Source organism: Triturus cristatus, chromosome 4_1 (genome assembly GCF_964204655.1).
Source record: "Triturus cristatus chromosome 4_1, aTriCri1.1, whole genome shotgun sequence".
NCBI lineage: Eukaryota > Metazoa > Chordata > Amphibia > Caudata > Salamandridae > Triturus > Triturus cristatus.
This window is the reverse complement of record NC_140585.1, coordinates 813,004,433-813,026,307: the sequence shown is the minus strand read 5'-3', so window position 1 is coordinate 813,026,307 and position 21,875 is coordinate 813,004,433. Positions and strand designations below refer to the sequence as shown.

At 44.9% G+C, this 21,875-nt stretch overlaps 1 protein-coding gene across 1 annotated transcript in view; it reads right to left on the bottom strand.

Annotated features, from left to right (window-relative positions):
* Positions 1-998, bottom strand: part of CAND1 (cullin associated and neddylation dissociated 1) — a 346,610-nt gene extending 345,612 nt beyond the window's left edge. The window contains exon 1 of the mRNA XM_085653462.1: positions 446-998. Within this exon, the coding sequence (XP_085509588.1) occupies positions 446-513 (68 nt within the window). The 5' untranslated portion in view covers positions 514-998. The remainder of the gene's footprint in view (positions 1-445) is intronic.
* Positions 999-21,875: the final 20,877 nt, after the last annotated feature.

Genomic DNA, 21,875 nt, shown 5'->3' with positions numbered 1-21,875 from the left:
TGGAATGAGGGTTTGCGACTATCTACATGACCAGGATTTTAAGTGTACATCACTTCTGTAAAGTAGTCGTATACATGGGACCGGATGGCATTGGAACTATGCTTCTAGTGGGATCTGTCATAGTATGGGATAGCCAAGATGCGGCGTGCTTCGGAGTCTGCGACTTGAAAATAGAGAGACTGGGTCATTGTCCAAGGGCCCATTACCTCTTGATGTCTCATAACAAGGCGAAGTGTCGTGAGATGGAGTGAGGTCCGGGGAATGTTTTAGTGGTCTACAATAATAGGGAATACTCTATGGCACTTGTAGATACGAAGAGCCAGAGTTAAGCAGGAGTGCCAGCCCTGGAGTTTGAGGAGCTGGCAGGTAGTGTGTGGGAGCTTTTCGTCATAGTGTTTTGCAGCCCATACAAGTGTCAAGTAAACAGAAGAGGCGCAACACTCACCTGAAGTCCTTGTCGCTGGATGTCATTTTCTCCAGCAGGTTGGAGATATGGTAAGAGGCACTCGCCATGTTCCTACAGGGGGTGGATACAGACAGGTAACTGGTTGGGGACGCTGACACCAGAGACTTGTACTACTCCTTTTGCCGGGAGCCTCTACGCGCTCAGATCCCGAGATCTATTCTATTTCTTGCCCAAGGCCCCGTGGTAGGAGGCACGGCCCTCTTTTGGAGACTGTACCCTGGGGGTTCCGGGCAGATGAGCCCGCCCGGCCTCCCCGTGGTGTCCGGATATCAACCCTGCTTTTACGTCCGGGGAGGGAGGGTAGGGGGCTCGCGGGCTGGGTGGCAAACAGATCTCCCCCCTTAGCGGCTTCGGTTGGTTCCCGGATGCTTCAAACAGTTCAGACAAGAAAAAAACTAGTCCAGGAGCAGCGAAGGGAGGGAGGGAGGGGATTCGCACGACGCTCCGACGGAAAGGGTCAAAGTTCACGTAAGGCGCTGTAGCACGTAGGTCAAGCGCCTGTTAGAAATACGTTGATTCCCATTGGTTTTCCCGTCGCTCAACCAGACGAACATTTAATTTCAATTGGCTTGTGGAACCGTCAGTTAGTCAAGGACCTTTAACGTGAAATATTTTACACTGACACAAAGAGAGGACTATATTAATTTGCTGCTTGCCATCTCACGTTCAATGAAATAGAAAAGGGACTGGGAACACCGCGACCCCAGCCGTAGAGAAAGTCTTCCGGCTCTTCTGAAGGCACTTAGCTCTTTTGTGCAGGAGATGAGAGTGACTGGTATCTTCTAGGCGCAAAATTAGCTTTAGGGCGTTTCGCGTGACAGTTGATGGGAGTTCTAAGTGCTAATTGACTTAAATGAAGGGAAATAAGTTTTAAGCAGGCGAAAGCTAAAATAAAGCTGTTTTGCGGGTTTGTAAAGTCGGGAGCTCTGCTCAACAGATGCGCAACTAGATGCAAACTTTTTGTGCGGTTAGAGAGGCATACATGCCAATATTTTAACTTCGATAAGAGGGAGAAATATGCGTGGGTGGAAAGACCTGAATAATGCGTAACAGGAAACGGGTCAGGCGTAACACAAAATGGATCACAGGCAGGTGATGGCTGGTGACATTTGTGTCCTGAATAATGCGTAACAGGAAACGGGTCAGGCGTAACACAAAATGGATCACAGGCAGGTGATGGCTGGTGACATTTGAAAGCGATAAGGCGTAAACCTTCTGTCGGGGTGCACCTTGGCGAGCGAGTGCAGCGAGCGAGCCCGAACATCTTTATTGTGGGACATTTTGAAAAAATAGTGGGCAAATGGTGCATTTTCAAACAAATTTGAGAAGCAAGAAGGTTAATATAGCAATTGTGATAGTGCAGTTATTACATTAATGAAGAGATGTCATATAACAACATGTAGTTAAAAATTTTTCTGAAGCTAGGCCCTGCCAGTGCCACGCACCTCTGAGCAGGCGCGCAACACCATTGGACTCAAAGGGCTTCAGCCCCTCCCCCCCCCCCCCCCCCCCCCGTCGTGTGTGGCAGCCCGGGATGAGCCAGCTTCCCGGGCACACACACAGCCGCACCCGAGCACTTCACAGGTCTTTAAAAGACCATTTGCATGTTAATGAGGCCTTGCTGTTGTTTCACCCCTTCTAAGAGCCCCTGCAGCTCCACTCTGCCTTTTGCTTAAAGATTCAGCCCCCCCCCGAAATTTGGCTCTAGTTGCGCCTCTGCCTCTGAGTCATATACACGCTGTCTGCCAGAAGGGCCTAGCGTCAGAAACATTCCTATCGTTATGTTTTTTAAGCTATTGCAAAAGCGCGTCCTATAGGGGAGCACGCCATTAGGACACGGTCCCCCGGGAACACGGCCACACCCCCATGGCTCGTCGTCGAGGGATCAGGCATGAATACAGCAGGAATTACTTCCGGGGCAACGTCGTGACGTCACTTCTGGCCGGGGCAGGCAACAAGAGGGGAGGAGAGGGCGGGGCCTATGTAGGGCAACTTGCTGTTGGGAATGTATTGAAATTGTTTATAACCCTGTACGACTTCCCGAGAAGTCTTTCGTTTATGTTTGGTGTACGTCACGTGGTTGTCATCTCCGAATGTTCGGAGGTGTATTTATGTGACGTCAGCGCTTCTCCGAGCCACTGGCCGATTTTGCCGTGACCGGGATGCGCCTGTGCTGTTGGTCTCGTGGGCCCTTAATATTGATGAATTAATTAAAAGTAAACTTGCGCAACGTCTTTGCCTATGCGCTTTCTTAACAATGGCGAAGAGGAACGGGATACGAAAAAGGGCTCACGGGCAAACGAAATTTTCAGGTGAGGAAAACCATCACGAAGAAAAATCGGAAGAAAGAGTGATAAATGAAGGACTAAGTGTAAAGCAATGATACACGAAGAAGTAAGTGAACGTTGCATGGTAAATAACGCGGTGGCTGTGGAGGAAAGAAAAAACTTGACAGAAAAAAAAAAAAAGTAAACTGAAGGGCGGGAGTGACGTAGGGCTTTGCTCCGGGTTTTATTGGAGCAACGCCGGACACGTCACACCGACGTAACGAACAGCCGCCATTTTAGGTAGCAGAAAATTGCCTGAGAGGAATAAAACGCGCTGGTGGAAATAATTAATGAAAGCAGCGCGCATTGAAGAAAAGATTAGCGGTGTACTCTCAAAAATAAACCCATAAGCTCTGCCAAAATCTAAAGTTATGCCCAACATAAGCAAAGGATAAGTGAATATGAGGTGAAATTGTATGGGCTGACAAGGAAAAGAAAAAAAAACCTGTGGCAGCTGTATGGGAGGAGAAGTGCACACTGGAAAAAATAAATGAATTGACAGATGGACAGTTGTTAGAGGAAATGTTGGTTAGGGTGTGACCTAACAAGTAAATAAACCAACATATTAAGGAGGAGAAAATAAGAAGCAAGGATATTAAATAAAAATAAAACTGAGTGTAAGAAAATAAGTGGAAGTGCATAACAGCATAACATGGCGCAAAGTAACAATATATGCGTACCACCACTGTTCCTAGAAGAACCGGGGAAGCCAATAATGGAATGGAAAAGTTGGTTAAGGGTGTTTGAAAATTACATAGTGTCTATTGATGGAAAGAAATATGACGCAGAAAGGAAAAATAGCGCTTTTATTTGGTCTTCTAGGAAAAGCAGGACAAGAAATATTCTACAGCCTACCGGAGTATGAAAGCCCTCCAGGGGTGTTCATACCATTAAATGAGTACCAAGAAGCCCTAAAAATACTTGAGAAACAATTTTCTGAAGAAAGTAATATAATGGTAGGAAGACATAAATTCGCATTGAGAAGGCAAGAAGAGGGAGAGACTGTTGAGGAGTATATAGCATGTTTACGAGTTCTAGCAAAAGATTGTGAATTTGAAGACATGACAGATATCTATATAAGGGATCAAGTGGTATTTTACTGCTATTCGAAAAAAGTACAAGAGAGGTTGTTGGCATGCAGGAATCCGACACTAGATGAAGTGACGGATATTGCCAAGGGAATAGAAAGATCGCTAATATCAACAAAGGAGTTATCGAGCACAAGCAGTAATTCTAATGTCTTTTATTTACAGGATAAAAAGAAAGTGGAACAAAGAGGTATTGATAAAGGTTGGGGCGGAAAAAAAAGTAGGAGTAAAAAATTTGAGTTGTTTCAGATGTGGATCACAGGAGCATTTAGCAGATTGCAGAACATGTCCAGCAATAGGTAAGAGATGTGTAAAATGTAAAAAATTGGGCCACTATTCAGCCTTATGTAAAACAAAGAAAACAGCAGAAGAAATGAGAATAAGTGCATTGAGTGAGTCAGAACAAGAAATGTGTGCAAACATTGTACTATCTATAGATAGTGTTGATGGGAGGATTAAGGGACCAATAGGAAGTGTATTAATTGGTGATGTGGAGTTGCAATTCACAGCGGATTCGGGGTCACCCATAACATTGATATCTGACATGATATTTGAAGAAAAATGGCAAAATGTAAAATTAGAAGAAACTGATGTAAACCCAAAGGCATTTGGGGAGCAGAACATTGATATGGTGGGTTATTTCTTGGATAGACTCACATTCAAAGGAAGAGAAATCAATACAAAGATATATGTAGCGAAACGGGGTAGGAACTTGGTGGGATGGAGGGACCTAGCAAAACTAGGCGTAATCCTTGTACCAGGGGCCAAAGAACCCATAATATTGAGAGAAGACTGGGTAAATGCAGTACATTTTGACGAAGGTAAAATGGATTTAAATTGTGTATTGGAAGAATATGAGGATATTTTCAAAAGTGAAATAGGATGTGTAAAAGGATTTGTACATGACATAAAGTTAAAAGAAGTGGCAATACCAGTAAAGCACAAAGTGAGAACTGTACCACTCTCTGTGAGAAATGAGTTGAGAGAAGAGTTACGTAAACTGAAAAAAGAGGGAGTTATAGAGGAAGCAGATGCTTCTGAATGGGTATCTGCTATTGTGGTTTCAAAGAAAAAAACAACTGGTGATATCAGGTTGTGTGTAGACCTAAGATCGCTAAATAAAAATATTTTGGTAAATTGCCATCCACTTCCCAAGATACAGGAAATACTAACGTCTATAGCAGGTTCAAGGTATTTCACTTTAATAGACCTAAAGTCTGCTTACCACCAGGTGTGTCTAACCGAGGAATCTAAAAAATTAACAACATTCATAACGCCTTTTGGGGCCTACAGATATATAAGACTGCCATTTGGGCTTGCCTCATCATCTGAAGTTTTTCAAAAACTAATGGATTTACTGTTTGGAAACATAAAGGGTGGTTGAGGCATTCCAAGACGATATTTTGATACATTCCAAGGGGAAGCAAGAACATCTAGACTTACTAAAAGAAGTGATGAGAATATTAAGAAACAAGGGAATGACTATTTCAAAAGGAAAATGTAAATTAATGGAAGAAAAAATAGAGTATCTGGGGCATACCCTAACTTCAAACGGAGTAACACCGAAGGATGACTTAGTGAAAGCCATAAAGGAAGCACCCGAACCAGAAGACAAGGACTCCTTAAAATCATTTTTAGGGCTCAGCAAATACTATGCAAAATTTATAGAAGGATATGCAAATAAAGCAGAACCTTTAAGAAAGTTGTTGCGAAAAAATGTAAAGTACCAATGGTTAGAGGAACAAAAAGGAGCATTTGAAATAATAACAAGCATTTTCAATGCAATAGGTCTCGCATTGACGCGAGTTTGAGCTATTGGCATTGTAAATGGCAATGGCTTTTAGTTTTGTTTTTGTATTTATGTTTTAATAACGAAAACAAAAATAAAAGGCATTGTTCTTTGAGTGAGTTGGAGGGGTGTCCAAGGGGCGTGAGGCTGTGGCAAAGAGGTGGGGGCGGGCGGGTGGTAGGGTTGGGGGGAGGTTTAGTGGCAGGGGCTTTCGCAGTCACTTAACACCTCTCTCTAAAAACCTATACAATTGTATAAATATACTGTGCGAAATGTCCTTTTAAATTGGACAACGTACCTTCATGCAACGTCTGAAAAATTAAAGTATGCTAATGTGAGCAGATAAAGGCAACTGTCCGATTAAATTACTTGGATGTAATACAGTTGCATCCCTCACAATTCCTTTTTCAGGAAACAGGCGAGAAAGAAAAGAGCGGAAGTGAAAGCAGAGTGAGGCCAACAAAGGGAGGGGCAGGGCTCCTTAATGGAGCAGGGAGGGAATGGGGGGGCTCTTCTTAGTGCTTAGTGAGGTGTGTCAACAGCAGCACTGTGTGTGGGGGAATGCAGTGTGTGCTCTAGTGAACTGAATCCAGGCACAGGGTTTGCATATTAACCGCGCCTGTGAGTAGCAACAAAAGAAACAAGAAAAATACAATTTTAATACAGAGGAATACCACAAACATTTTCATATTAAGCCAAATTAGTGGGGGGAATTAATGAAAGTGCTAGGGTTATCTTTTCCTTGAGGTTAGAAAAGCTATGTGTCCTTTAACTAAGAAGGAATGTTTAGCATGACAACCTCTCTTCTTTGCTTGAGGTGTTAATTGGCCCAGGAGAGCCCCCAGAGTCTCCTTTGAAGCAGAGGGCTGAAGAATGTCAGCATTTTACAGCCCCTTTAATAAAAGCGAGGGGGGGGGGCATTCTGAGCTGAGTTACAGGAGGTGGTAGCCATAAGGTTGTTTTCTGTGAATGGTCATCTAAAAGTGCCCCAAAAATCTGTTTTAGCTGCCCTTGCTTTTCACGAAAGGAGGGATTGGCAAATAAAACTCGAGAAAAACTAAATGAAAGGGTCACTTTAATTATTTGTGGCTGTCACGTTTTAGATGAGGAAGAACACAGCTGTATTTTTTTCTTGCTTCCCCTTCTGGAACCTACATGGTTTAATTGTTGAGGGCACTGAAATCCAACTTACATACAGATAAGAGAAGCACTTTCCTTACCAACAGTGCTATGAAATAAATAGATAAATGAAAGTGGCATTGTGTAATGTAATCCGGTACTCGTGCAAACTGCTCCAACGCCGTGGAACTGATTTTGCACTATATAAAAATAATTGTGAAATGGTGGGCGGGGGGATGGGTGTGTTGGGCCAATGACTTGTTACAGGAAAGGAGGGTTTGGCCAATGAAATCGGAGGAACATTACAATAGGCTGACTTCAATGATTAGTTGTGGCTGTTGCATTTCAGCTGAGTTAGAACTAAGCTGTATTTTAAAATGTATAAATAAATTAAACTGACCTGGTGTATTGTAATTCGGTACTCATGTAAAGTATACCCTTGGGGTGATTTTGCGCCGCTACATTAAGAAGAATTTCAAGCTGAGTGAGATAGCGAATGGGAAAGAAGGAAACGGTCTGCAAAACTGTGCACTTATGGAGTGCTATACTAGAAAATAAGGAACAAGTGATTAAAAACAGCAGCTGAAGTTCACGTGTGGGGGTAGAGGCAGTGCGAGATTGACAGAAATGCACAACCAAGTTGATTCACACTGTTACATCATAGACAACCAAGGGTAACGTCTGGTGAGACAAACTGTGTTGCTGCAGAAATATCAGTTTGCGCACAACAGAGTTGGAGCTGCATAGCCCTTTCAGCAAAACTAGCTCCTAAAAAAGCACAAGAAGCCTTTACCTCGTTATGATTAAATACACAGAATAAAAATATTCAGAAAAAAAATACGATTAAAAATAAGTTGAAATAATTCTGAAAAGGCTTTAACATTAAACTGCCATCCGTGAGGCACAGATCATTTCTGTTGAAAAGGGGAAGAGGGGCCTGGAGCAGGGGTAGATGACAGCAACGATCGCAAAACGCGCCAATTTCGTGTGTGGGGGGAAACATGCCATCAGTTCAGCGCATACACTGAGATATGCAGAACGCAAGGCTAAACGTTAAATACCGTGTGTGGGGAGAAAATGAAAATGGTGTCAGCTGAGCACATTTAGAACGAACACAGCACAAGTAAATCCCTACCAGCTGGGGCGGTGGCCGACCATTGCCCTCGGGGATGGCCATGGGGAGATTCAATCAGTCCAAGCGCTAAAACACAAGCGCAGCCCCCCGGCTGTGAAAGTTAACTATTAACTGAGAGGCGGAGCAGGAGGTGAGCCGTCGAGTGGTGCGCGCGCCTTGTGCTGCATAGCCCTTTCAGCAAAACTAGCTCCTAACAAGCATTGGACGCACGCGCGCCTCGCGCTTGAAGATTAAAAAAAAAGAAAAACAAGCCCGGCGGAGCGTGGCGCGCGCGCGCGCTTGGGGGCGGGGGAGCGGACCCTTTGAAGTGCTCCCAAAAGGCGGATTGCATGGCGGCACGATGCGCGTGATTGTGCGCGTGCTAGCCATGCAATCCGCTTTTTGGGAGCACTTTTGAAACCCGTATTCTATAGTCTCGCTTTGCAATCGCTTACGCGATAGCAAGGCGAGACCTAAAAAACGATATTGCAAAAGCACCTACTCTAAAACCCTACGATCCAAATTTGAAAAATATCATCACTGTGGATGCTAGTGCGAAAGGAATTGGTGCTGTGTTCTGCCAAATGAATGGGAAAACAGAGAACACTATAGCTTTTATATCAAGAACATTGAACGAAGCAGAAAGACATTATAGCACAATAGAACGAGAAACGCTTGCATGTGTTTGGGCTGTACAAAAATTGAAAAACTATCTGTGGGGAAAAGACTTTGAAATTGTTACGGATCACAAACCATTGACATACATGTTGGATGGAAAAGGACATGGTAACGGCCAAGCAAGTTCACGGCTAATAAGATTGTTATCCAAAATGCAAGAGTACAATTTCAGCATAAGCCACATAAAAGGAGGAAAAAACTGCAGGGCAGACTGTTTGTCGAGATTGCCTATTCAGGTAAAGGAAGAAGATTCTCTTGAGGACAAAGAGTGTGTAGTGGCATTAGTAGATGCAACGGTGATGTGCAACGGATCAATAACAGAAGAAGAGTGGCTGGAAAATACGAGGGAGGACAACATAATGAAGACTGTCATGAAGCATATAACATCAAAATGGCCTCCAATTAAAAACCTGGCAAATGAATTAAAAAGCTACCAACAAATAAGTGATGAACTAACAATCGAAAATGGGTTCTTAAAAAGATGCGACCTGTTTGTACCGCCAGCAAAGCTGAGGCAGAAACTAATCAAAGTAGCCCACAAGGGTCACCCAGGCAGCACAGCAACTAAAAACATATTGAGAAAATACTACTGGTGGCCAGGAATAACCAGCGATGTGAACGGATACATTGAGAACTGTGAACAGTGTTTGAAATCGGACAAACACTGGAAAGTAAGCAAAGGGGAACTGCAAATGGTGGAGATACCAAGTGGACCGTGGACAAAGATAGCAATAGACTTTGCAGGGCCTTTCCACTTACTGGAAGAAGAGAGCAGATATATAATTGTGCTATCAGACTATTACTCAAAATGGGTGCATTACAAGTTTGTACGGTGCATAACCACTGAACGGGTGATAAAGTTTCTGAGAAAAGTCTTTTTAAATGAAGGACAACTAAAAATAATAGTGTCAGACAACGGAACTCAACTGGTATCGCAACAAATGACTGATTTCCTTGGTGGATTAGGAATCAAACAGGAGAAAACGCCACTTTACAGCCCAAAAAGTAATGGCCAAGTAGAAAGAATGAACAAGTTTATAAAGCAAGGTATCCAACTGGCTATTGCGTCAAATTTAAATGTAAAAAACTATATGTGTGAAAAGATAGATACGTACAACAATACTCCAAATGAAACCACCAAGCAAACTCCATTCTATCTGATGAGGGAGGGGAAGGGAGTGTAACAGTGAGCTAACCCCAAAGTATAACAGGTGATACAAGGAGAACGAAATAGCAGAGGAAATAAGAGATGACGTGGTAAAAGTTAAGCAGAAAATTGTCTCAAAGCAAAAAAAGTCTAAAGCATATGCCGACATGACAAATATAGCAAAAGGAAAGGACATTGAAAAAGGAGATTGGGTAATCGTAAAAAAACCTTACAAAGTGGCAAAAGGGAGTCGGTGTTCAGCGATCCTATTTGTGTACATCAGGCTTCAAAAGGAGCAGTTTGTTTGGAAAAGACAGGATGGCGAAGCAAGGACGATGTGGTAAAACTTAAAAAAGGACAAGAGAAGATAATGATGGAAGGAAAAAGCAAACAAGATGGTGATGTAAATGAAAGCATTTTGCATTGGGAAGACAATGTGTCTGCAAGTCAAAGCATAAATGAACCAGCGGAAAGGTGGAATGAACTTTACAATGAGGAACCAGGAACTTGTGGTATGGCAATGGAAGATAACTTCAGCAAGGAGTCATCACGAGTAAATGGCCAAACAAGTCTCTGCTCCAGAAGTGAGGGTGGCACCAACCGAAGTAGCAGAAGCAAAGTGGGGAATACTGAGGCAAAAGAACTAATTGAAGGCCAAGAAATAGGACTCCAGGGAAGGTCTAGAAGGGAAATCAAACTTCCAAAAAGATATGATGATTATGAGTTGTACTAATGTGATATTGTTCTATTGGGAAAGGGAGATGTTGGGAATGTATTGAAATTGTTTATACCCCTGTACGACTTCCCGAGAAGTCTTTCGTTTATGTTTGGTGTACGTCACGTGGTTGTCATCTCCGAATGTTCGGAGGTGTATTTATGTGACGTCAGCGCTTCTCCGAGCCACTGGCCGATTTTGCCGCGACCGGGATGCGCCTGTGCTGTTGGTCTCGTGGGCCCTTAATATTGATGAATTAATTAAAAGTAAACTTGCGCAACGTCTTTGCCTATGCGCTTTCTTAACACTTGCCCAGGTCCTCGCCCTCTCTTCCTTACGGCGCCGGCCCATGTGGGCAGGGGACTTTGTGAATCTTCTTGCAGCGGAGAGTCTTCTTACTTGTCCCTGCTTTATTCCCCCTGCAGGTGGTGGACGGTGTTTGGAGAAGGTCCGGGGCCGGCGATAGTCGTGGGACATCCGGTTGGGATCGTGTCCTTCACGGATTAGAGAGAGCAAGGCCTTGGTAGTGGATCGTCTCAAGGTGATCTTCTGTAGCAGTGGGATTCCCCACTCAGGCAGGCTGTCGGGGAGTTGTTTTCCAGCGCACAGAGGGCGGGGGTCTTTGCTCTCTGTGGTGGGCAGTCGCGGGGGAGGTGCGTTAAATAAGTTGTTAGGAACAAAGGGGAGCTATAACACGGTGACCCCTTGCGCCTCCTTTTCCTTCGGCTGCCCGGTACAGAGAGCGGACGAATGCACCTTAATGGTGTATGCGGTGAAAGTCTCTAGTCCCCCGTCACCCCCCCTTCCTCGTTACACGATTAACCGCCTGATGGTTAAGGTGCCTAGAGCGCATTGCGATTAATCCTCAGCTAAGTTATCATAAGCTTGCCCCTGTTGGATAGCAGCGCGAAGGGGTAGTGATTATGGTGGTGTATCGGCACTTCCTGGTATTTGGGTTTGATTTATCCCGCCAATTGCCGAGAGTGTGTTGGGGAATTATGCAGGGCGAAATGAGAAAAGGAAGGACAGGGAGCCTGAATTGGCCCAGTGCGTTAGCCTTTCACAATCTTAAATAAAGTACCTTCGAAAGGACAACTGTTCATCAGTTTGTATTTAAGGTGTTAGGTCCAGTGCAGCGCGGCTCCACTTATTCAAATGTATCGATGCGCCTCCTGATTAGGCACAGAGGTCACACTTGGATCTGAGAAAAGGTGACTCTTGTAGGGGATTTCCGGTGAGATGGTAGCATTTGGTGCAGTCGGTCATAGGGGGCGTGTTCCTGGGACTTAAAAGCGTGGGCCTCTGGTGCGGGCGTCCCAGGTTCAGAGCAGCGTGAGGGTAGCCTCCTGCCAGGGTGCGGTACTGTAATTTGCGTCTTCCCGCGGTGGCCTCGGTGGTTGCGACCGAAGTTCTTGTAGGCCACCGGGACACTGCCTGTAAGTCTTAATGGCGATTTCTGGGTTTGGGGGCACAGACGCTCGATGGATGTTGTACGACGTTTGTGCTTATGTTTGGCACTTACATAGATTACTGATTACCGCACAGTAATGCAGTGTAATGTATTCTTGTTTCATACATGGTATTGCCATTCTAACTGCTATGATAGCTGTGGTATGGAAGAGCGAGTACTTTAAGGGAGGTTCAGGGGAAACCACGTCGCAACAGGTTGGTTATCCCTCTTGCGAGCCATATTTACCCTGATGCGAGATTGTTTGTCACTTTAGTGATTGAATATAGATGTGTTGGACCCCAAAGGGGGGGCAGACAACCCTTCCACAAAGGGTAATAGGGTAGGAGACTGTACAGCCATGCAGGTGAAAGGTAAGTGTCATAAATACACTGCTCCTGAACTCTTAAGGTTCGCTGGCTCAGGCATTAAGGCAGTGTGCCCATTCTTTGGAGCGGAAGGGGGCCGTGCAAGTCACTGGGCGCTGCCGGTTCAGTAGCTTTGGATTGTATTGTTGGTGGAGCCAACGGGCTCGAGGAATGGAACGTGCGGCCGGCCCCCGCAGTAATAGGGCGGTGGGTCGCTAATGTTGGTAGCTGATAGTTATCGATTGGTGATACCGGCGAAGGGTACCAGGTAACGTGAGGCGTGTAGGACCGGTGACCCTGACACGCAATTTAGGGGCGGTTCTTTTGGCCGTGAAGTCGATGAACCGGGTTAGAGCGTCGGTGGAAAGCGCAACATTTTGCGGTCCTTGAAATGACTGAATTCCGCGTTTTGTGTGTCCTTCTGTGGCACGATTGGCGTTCAGGGAGGGTGCTCCGGTGCCTACATGGCTAATCGTTTTGGTTGTTGTAAATGGGCAGGGTTTCCTGTGGGGAAGTTGGAATGGGACACCGAGTGAACATTGTAGGTACTGCTCAGGGCTAGAAGTATTGGCATTGTTGGTGCTTCGTAGGGTGGGCTGCAGTAGCAGTGGGTATACTGCTCAAAGCTAGTGGTATCAGTATGGCCAGCAACAGCATTGCAGTGGGTTAATTGCGGGGGGGCTAGCAGTACTTACTCTGTAGTTAGGTTCATTGGTGGCATACTGTGTCATACTGTTACTGCCCATTGCCGGTAGTCCTTGCAGATGTACTATCTGTATTATCAGCGTTTACTGCTGATGGTGATCTTAGTATTAGCAGTGTGTTTTGATAGGTGCTAGCAGGTGTTTTCCCATTTCAATTATCTGTAGTCAGTATTCTTCCCAGTACGGGCAATATTGTCAGGGTATTTACTTCTCAAGGTAGTTTCTTAGCAAGACCTACTAGGGTATGGGGTAGCAGTCGGCACAGTGCTCAGGTCTGGGGGTTTGGGTTTATTAGTACCATCTGCGGCATTACTCCCCCCAAGGTAGAGCTTTCACGTGCGATGGGGGTCTTACACATGTATGCACGCTGGCTTGGAGCATGCCGAGTCCCCCATTTTCTCCCAGTATCAGCAGTGGACAGACAGTTAGCATGCCATCTTAGAATGGGGACTCCCTGGGCAGTATGTTCGGGCTACAAGAGTCCAGGAATTCACCTTTGGGATACCAGTGGGTCAGATGCCCTTCCTTCAGATAATTAGGGTTAAGAAAAGTGTCTTGCTTCACCTACCTAAGCATCATCTAATTCCTTGCGAGTAGTCTCATCTTTGCCGTTTTTGTAACTTCAGCAGTCATTGCTTGATTCCATCGCTGTGCTGCCGTTGTGAAGATAATTAGGGTTAGGGAAGGTGTTCTGCTCGGCCACGTATCTAAGCATTTAGTTAATTCAGGGGATTAGCCCCATCCTTTCTGTATGCGGTATAGCGCTTACGCACCACAGAATAGGCAGAACGCACTTGTCCTGATGATGGTTTCGGACATGGAGGAATATTAGCTGCACGTACATCCTTTGCAGTTTGTGCTGGACAAGAATGTCAGATGGGATTGGATGGCTAGGTTCTCGACACCACTTTTGCGGGTTTGGGGTCTGGTCCTAGCACAGTCAGGGGGGGCCCGCTCTGCGAGCACACTCAGAAGGCATGCGAAGGAACGTATGCTCTTTGTTCACCGAGGGCTCGCGCGGGGCTGCTTGCAAAGGTTGAGATCACGAAACAACAGGGTGTCTAACGCTGCATCGGACGGAGTTCGGTTGCATCAGCAAAGTTGAGGGGATGCAGGAGGGAAATTCCTATGGGTGATTTAGATTTGAGTTGTGTACATGTTGGCTATCAACCGCTTAGGGGGGTAGTTTTCCGTGGGAAATGCCATATTTTCAGCTGCCTGTTTTTGGCAGTGTTAGGGTGTTTTCCCGAGGGGTTAGATTGGTAGGGGCAGCGCGATTGGGCATACTGGTGTAGTCTGCAGTTCCCGGTCATTGGGATACATGCAGTCAGGCTTGCTCTCAAGAGGAGCATACCTGATCCTTTTGTAAGGGGATGGTAGTGGGGCGCAAAGCGAAAAAGGGATAGAGTAGGCTTGTGATGCTTATGGGGGGCGTATATGTCCGGATTGTCCTCCCGTCATCAGGGTCAAACTGATGCATGGTTGTTCATAGCATATTGGGGTCTACCTACCGCAGCGAAGGGAGTGAGCTAGTCAATCACTCAAACAGGATATGTGCCGCGACAGGCGCCGCAGGCCAGATATTTTGCCCAAAGAAATTACGGTGGTATTTCTTCCAAAATGGGGTGGGTGCTAAGTCACTTGGTCGTGCAACGGGCCACTTGCTGTCTACAACAGCTGCGGGAGTTTAGGCTGGTGGGCTTCGGGAGTGTCTCCCTTGTATGGTTGGATGGATCTCTGGGCCTTTCAGATCGCACGCATCCACAAATACTCCCTAAGCTAAACTAAACACACATTCTCGGGCAGGTGAAAGATACCGGGTGCCACGGGGTACTACAGTTCCCAGAGTTGGTTAGCCTTTATCAAGAGGGTTAGGTACGGTGTAGGTTTGTACACGGGGCCTTGAAGCTAGGGAGCTTCGAGTGTCCCCCTTTTGTTTAATGGAGGACGAGGACCGTCAGAGCACACACATTCACCAGCATGTGGGAGACTCCTTTAAGAAATAAGGATATATTTGGGCCAGGGCAAGGGGCCCCGAGGGAGGCCCTGTCTAGATTCGCCCAATTGGGATGGGACATTCCCTGGATAATTGTGGTCTCACAGTGCCGGGGCGTAATTGGGGGCCAGGACTACGGTCAGGTGCGCCTTTTTAATGTTTCGACCGGGGGCCTAGGGGCCGGAATGACCTAGCGGTGCTTAAAGGCAGGGGCCTGCTTGGTAATGCACCACAAAAAATCAGGCATTGGGATCGTATGGTGCACCGCAATGGTGGGCACATGGGTACCTGGGACCCAGACTGGTTGATCCGGGTATTTGAATCCGGCATGGCTCTGAGCCTGAAGATTGATGGGAACTTGAGGGTTCAGGAGTTGCCTGGTGGTGGGGAGGGCGAAGGGCGGTTGGCCCTGGTCACCCTTGTGGCGGTAAGGAGGCCACATAAATTGCCTTACATTGTTAAGGGGAGTCTTCCTGCATACTCACTAGGCCAGCACTGAGGGGGAGATACGGTAAGCAGACCCCAGAGAGAACGGAGACACCGGCTGGGGGCAAGGGCGCCAGTTTACAAACTAGGACATGGGACATCCGCCCCTGGGTATTCCCTACGAGCCCCGATGGGCAGCCTGGTGGTGGAGGGGTGGGCCTCTCAGGTGGCGGACAAGGACCAGATGGCAAGGGCTCACCTCTCAAGGACGCAGGTGGGTTGCGCATTGCGTGGTTCTCAGTTGGGAACGTGAGCCAGAAGGCCCCTTAGTGCTAGAGCAATAGACAAACATTCTTTGTGTATATAAATTGAGTTCTGTCAGACTTGCTGATGGATTATGATTTTATGATCAACTTAAATATAAATCTTGTTTAGCAATTGAATTTGATAAATCCATATTATATGGAATTGTATTAATTATATATGTCATGTTTGTGTGATGGTTTGTAATAAACATGGCCTCTTTTACCCACAGCTCTGGTTGTCAAGTATTGATTTGGGGGTTCGGATGGGGGCAGGGCCGGGAGCAACCTGGAGGGTCCGGGTCCGGGTCCTAAGGCCCAGTGCTGGCACTCAGTGTGTATGCTTCTCAGAGGTGCTTTACGCGTGGCAGGGCCTGTAGCTTCAGAGTCAGAAACATTTTCTGCACCAGTCTGCGTTCTCACTCTATAAACACTAACACTCTTTGAAGTGCAGAGTCACTCTGCACTTCAAAGAGTGATAGTGTTTAGAGTGGGAACACGACCCAAAGGTAATTCAGAACTGCTTTTGATGAAGGCGTACCTTTGCTTTTTGCAACTGTCCTTTAATTGTCCCAATTGCCTCTTGATAGTCAATGATAACATTTCAACTTTGATAAGAGGGAGAAATATGCATATGTGCAACGACCTGAATAACGTGTAACGCAAAACAGGTCAGGCATAACACTAAATGGGTTGCAGAAGTAACTGGGAGAGATTTATTTTGCCCTCTTCAAGAAATAGCTTCTGCTTCATAGAAATAGGTCATACATACACCTGTAATTAAAATGTAGCATGCTCACTTCCGGGAAGATAGTCAAGTGTATTAATTTCATAAATGCATGACAATTCAACATAATGGGTGAAAACGTACAAGCCAAAACACCTAGAAGAAACGACAGTGACAAATACAAGGGGTTAATGAAGAAGGTAATGAAGAAGGCAACAAATTACAAAGAGGTGTTTTTGCCCACACAGTACACTAGTTGAGTGAATACCTGCGACAGTCTGTAGCACTCAAGTACAAATCTGTATATCTTGAAGATGAGCTGGTGATGAAGATGAGGTGGAGAGAGCACATTAGAGCAGATACTCCTGTTTGCACAGTACAAACAGGAAATCGGCCCTTTTGCGACCGCTAAATAGCTCTGTGAAATGTACAAACCCTATTTTGTGAGTCAGTAATCTATTACCAACTCACAAAATAGGGGTTGCAACTCGCTAATAGGAAGGGGCGTGCCAAGGGCGTCCCTTCCTAACAGCGACTGGCACTTCTTTGTACGATTGTTTTGCAACCGCAATTACAGTAACAAAACACTTGCAGTTTACTACTTACTTCAAGGAGGTGGTAAGCCACTCGCAAACAGTAAGGGTGCCCCAGGGGAGCCTTCCCCTTTATGACTGGCAGCAAGAATATTTTTTACAAGCAGGCAGTGGTCCCACAGAACACTGCCTACTCTTAAAAAATGAAACAGAAACGTTTAATTTTTCTTTTTTAAAAGCTTCCAGTTTTCCTTTATGGAAAACGGGCTGCATTTAAAAAAAAACTGCCTTATTGAAAAAGCAGTTACAGACAGGGTGGTCTGCTGTTACTAGCAGGTCACCGTCCCTGTGAGTGCTGGCCATTCCCAATGGGGTTGCAAATTGCGGCCTGCCTCATGAATATTAATGAGGCATGGCGTTTGCGACCCAATTGGGAAATGCAAACCGTGTCTGAGACCCTGTCTGAGACCCTGTCGCACACTCCATTTTGTGAGTCGCAAAACGTTGCAATTTGCAGCTCGCAAAATGGAATGGTCATACATCTGGCTCTAAGAGGCAAGACAGGTGTCATGTAAACCCTGTACAATGCCCAGGATATTATAGAAAAACATTATAGTCTATTAAATCAAACACAATAGATTTTTTGTAACTGCTATTCTGAACTCACATATTTGAAAGTGCTTTCATATTCTATATTGAAGAAAAAGAAGTTTGAGTGAAATAAAGTATTTACCCAAGAACAATTTAAGCGGGGCAGCCACAATTTACAAATGCGCCACTAAATAGGTATCTATTTGTCTTTACTTATATTAATGCTTTGCTTTTACCTTGTTCATTTTTCATATAGCAGACACGACCTGAAGGTAAAGGCGTGCTTTACATGGGCACCAATTACATTACACAATGTCACCACACATTGATTATAGGGATGGAGAGATTAAGGGGCATATTATCTAGGGACGGTGATAAATAAAGCCAAGCGCGCTTAGCGCTTTTTTATTTATCGCTGGAATGTATCGCCCTGGTAGCGCGTTATTAACAACGCGTTTCTCCAGGGCGATAAAAATTCCAGCGATAGTGGGGAAATCGCCGTTTTGCAGGGAACATCGCTGGTTTTCCAGCGATGTTCCCTGCAAAACGGCGATAACCTTGCTGATACGACCCTGTGGTTGTATCAGCATAATCCACCCAAATGTTAGGGATAGGTAAGTCTGCATTTTAGCAGACGTTAGTTTTTGGCGAAAACAGCGGTTTTCTCCAAAAACTAATGTCTGCTTAAATGCTGGGGCAGCCTTGTAAATATCGCGATGTGCACATCAGCGATATTTGCAAGGTTGTACTGCCCAGTGATGCCCACTTTGCATCTCATTAGAGATACAAAGCGAGGCGTCGGTAACAAGGCTGCTAACATACGCTAATGCATGTTAGCACTGCCTTGTTAATAGGGCGAAAACATCTCCGCGTTTTTGGCTTTTAAAGCCAAAAAAGCGGAGATAAGGCCCTTGATAGTATGCCCCTAAATTATTTATCCAGAATCACAGGATGATGAGCCAACTCCAGGACTTGAACCTGGTTCCCTGTTTCTAAGTCTGCAACTCTGGCAATAACACCACTTCATGAGTATGGGGAAAATCAGCATTTCGTTTTGGCGCTAACAAAAACAGTGTTTTAGTGGCAAAAATAAAAATGTTGATTCCCATCACATGCTCCTGTCTCCCCCTCCAAGAATTAAGGACAAAGCGTTAAGCTTGATGTCTGAGGTAATTCTTGGAGAGGGAGATTAAAGCGTGCGTGAATCAAGACTGGCATCAACATTTTATTGGTGGCAGTTTTACAAAGTGTTCAAACATAAACAGAGTTGGAACACATATTTCTCGGTTTTACTGAATGTTATTTTTTCTTACCTTGACTTCTTAACCTGTGTCAGGAGCAGGCTATAGCAGTGACTGGGAGCTGGGCAATATATTGTGCACTGGCCTGCAGGACCAGGTTACCGGCCAGTCTGTCACTCTCACAGAAGATGCCTGCTGTGCTGAAGCTCGCCAAGAAATACTAATTACGCAGGGCGTAGGATTCAGAAAAATGATTTGTTTCCAGAGTTCTCAACCCTGGGCCCGCCCAAGCTCACATTTAAACCAATAGTTTTTGGGGCTGGCTCAGGATATAGTAACAAGCATTAAAAATGCAATAGGTCTCGTCTTTGTCGAAGTTTGAGCATTTGTTGTATGCCTATGTATAGTGCTTACTTTGCATATATAGTGACGTTTATACACTTATGTGTGTGTATGTATATGTATATATATAAATGCGTGTATGTAAATGTTTATATGTGTAATTGCTAATGAATGGCATGTATTAATTATTTGCTTCTGTTATGTGCAAAGATCTTTCCATATAGATATATATATATAGTAATATACTTATGTATGTATAGATTGACATATATGGATATATGTATGGTTACAGATATATCTAGGCGATTATATTAGTATTTGCTATTTATAGCTATGCAGGTTTATTTATATATATTTGTCTATATATTACTGATTAATGTTTATGAGAGGAGCAAATATATAAATGCATGTTGGGAAATATATATGTTTTGGGTTCTATATACTATTACCATTTGCTGCTAATGGTATTGTATAGCAAAGCAAATGGCTTTAACTTAATGAAAGGCGAGACCTATTGCATGTTTAATGCTTGTTTAGTGATCTCTTCCCATATATGATGGTTGGTGGATCTTTCCTCTGTGTTTTTGAGCTTATGGCAGAAGATGACAACAGCTGTGCGCCTGGTGTGGGATTGCTTTCTTAGGCCAAACTCCAGCCTGATCTGGGTTGGTGAGGTGTCTGGGTAGCAGTAAGTTGTGCCTATATATTCAGGCTGTTGTAGTGTCCAGGACCAGTGTACGTCTGCCTTGAAGGGCCTCGCTTCCATAGGCCAGGTTTGGGGCCACTTTTGCTCTGCCGATTTCTAGTATCGGAATGAACGAGTGCCCCCCATTCAAATTCTTAAATATGAGCAAGAGTCCAGGTGCAAGAGCAATATATTAGTCACTCTCAGACGGACCTACCAATTTGCAAAAAACTATTTCTGCGCAGGATGGAAGCGTTCTGGTATTGTTTTATGTGCGTTTAGTGGAACGTGATTCTTCCAGGTACTATTGATTGCAAGCATCACTTGCCAAGCTCGAAAGAGGTGGAACGGGCTGTCAGAGGACCAGCTCACGGCTTGAAGGCCGAGGCAACTGACCTATTTACCACAGCCCCGAGGATAATGGCCTTTCCTCTCTCCTCTCACCTGACAGTCCCTACCTGCCCGGTTTATGTATAGGCGCCAAATATCCGTTTCAACTTTTGATAAATACAAGTCACGCGACTGAGTGCCAGTATCCAATTTAGAACGGAAATATTTGAACGGAAATATTTGTTTGCAGGTATGTGGCCACCACAGGCTATTAATTAGTAATCTGCAATACGCTGGGTATTATTCTTAGTATTATAATAATAATTATTATTAGCAAAATAGTAATGCTAATAACCACAACAATTAATAAGTGCATCTACTATTACAAACGTAATAACATAAGAAGAGGAGCGACAGTAATATAACAATAGCAGCGCTATACTAACAGCACTTCTTATTGCTATAGTATTATCCTTTTCAGCATTTATATTAGCACTGCCATTCTCGCCATTACTTGAATATTATACCTCTGAACTGCCTTGCGATTTCCATAGCACTACAAGAGGGTCACTGGTGCCTGCGTGTTCATCTGTAGGAAATAAATACCACTTGTTTCGCCGTTTGTGGAAAAACCGGTAGCGCATAAACTGAAGAACATCTGAAAACTGCAGTCGGCGCTAAACCCTGTTTTTCTGATGTCTACGCGCCGATGTGTGGGCTGAAGCAGTTTATGTCAGTGTTAGGTGCGGAGGCTGAGCCTGTCCTGCGGAATATCACCAAGACTCTGCACCCGACCTAGCGGCGCGAACAGAAGCTGCGGTCCTGCCGCCTGTTTATCACAAGCCCCACGTATGGAGGCAGGAAGGGGAGGGGCGAGAGCGGGGCAGGGACGGCAAGATAGATAGATAGATAGATAGATAGATAGATAGATAGATAGATAGATAGATAGATAGATAGATAGATAGATGTGTTTGAGTTTAGAAATAAGAAAAGGAAAGAAAAATGGAAACCATAGAGGCATATGTGCTAGAAAAGGAAGAAACAGAAATTATGTAAACAGAAAAACGGTAAAACGAAAGAGAAAGAAAGAAAAACAAAGAGAAGGAAGAAAGAGGGATGGAGCAGCCGAAGTTCGTAGGGAGACTAGAGAGATTCCATGAGGGAAAGTAAGCAACAGAGAAAGGGCGAGTAAAGGGACTTACGAGGGAGGATAGTTGGAGTACATATGAGAGGAGCTCTGAAGACAACACTTTTGCAATAGGAGCTAAACATATGGGCGCAGACTGCTTGAGAGCTTCTGACAGATATAGATAGAGGGGAAGGGGGGTAGAAAAGAGAGGCTGAGAGGGATCAACAAAAGACAGATGGGAACAAGGAGGAAAAAGAGGAACAGGGTTGAGGAGAAAAAGAGGGTCCCCAAAAGTAGGCATGAAAGTGTGGAGCAAAAACACTCGAGAGGGAGAGAGAAAAAGAGGAACAGGGTTGAGAAAAAGAGGGTCCCCAAAAGTAGGCATGAAAGTGTGGAGCAAAAAAAACTCGAGAGGGAGAGAGAAAAAGAGGAACAGGGTTGAGGAGAAAAAAAAGAGAGGGTCCCCGAAAGTAGGCATGAAAGTGTGGAGGAAAAAATACTCGAGAGAGATGAAGAAGAAAGCTGGGCGAAGACAAAGTGAAAAAATAATTAATAGTGAGGAAGCCAGAGAGGAAGCCACTATACAGCAGAGAGGGGTAGGGAGAGGGGAG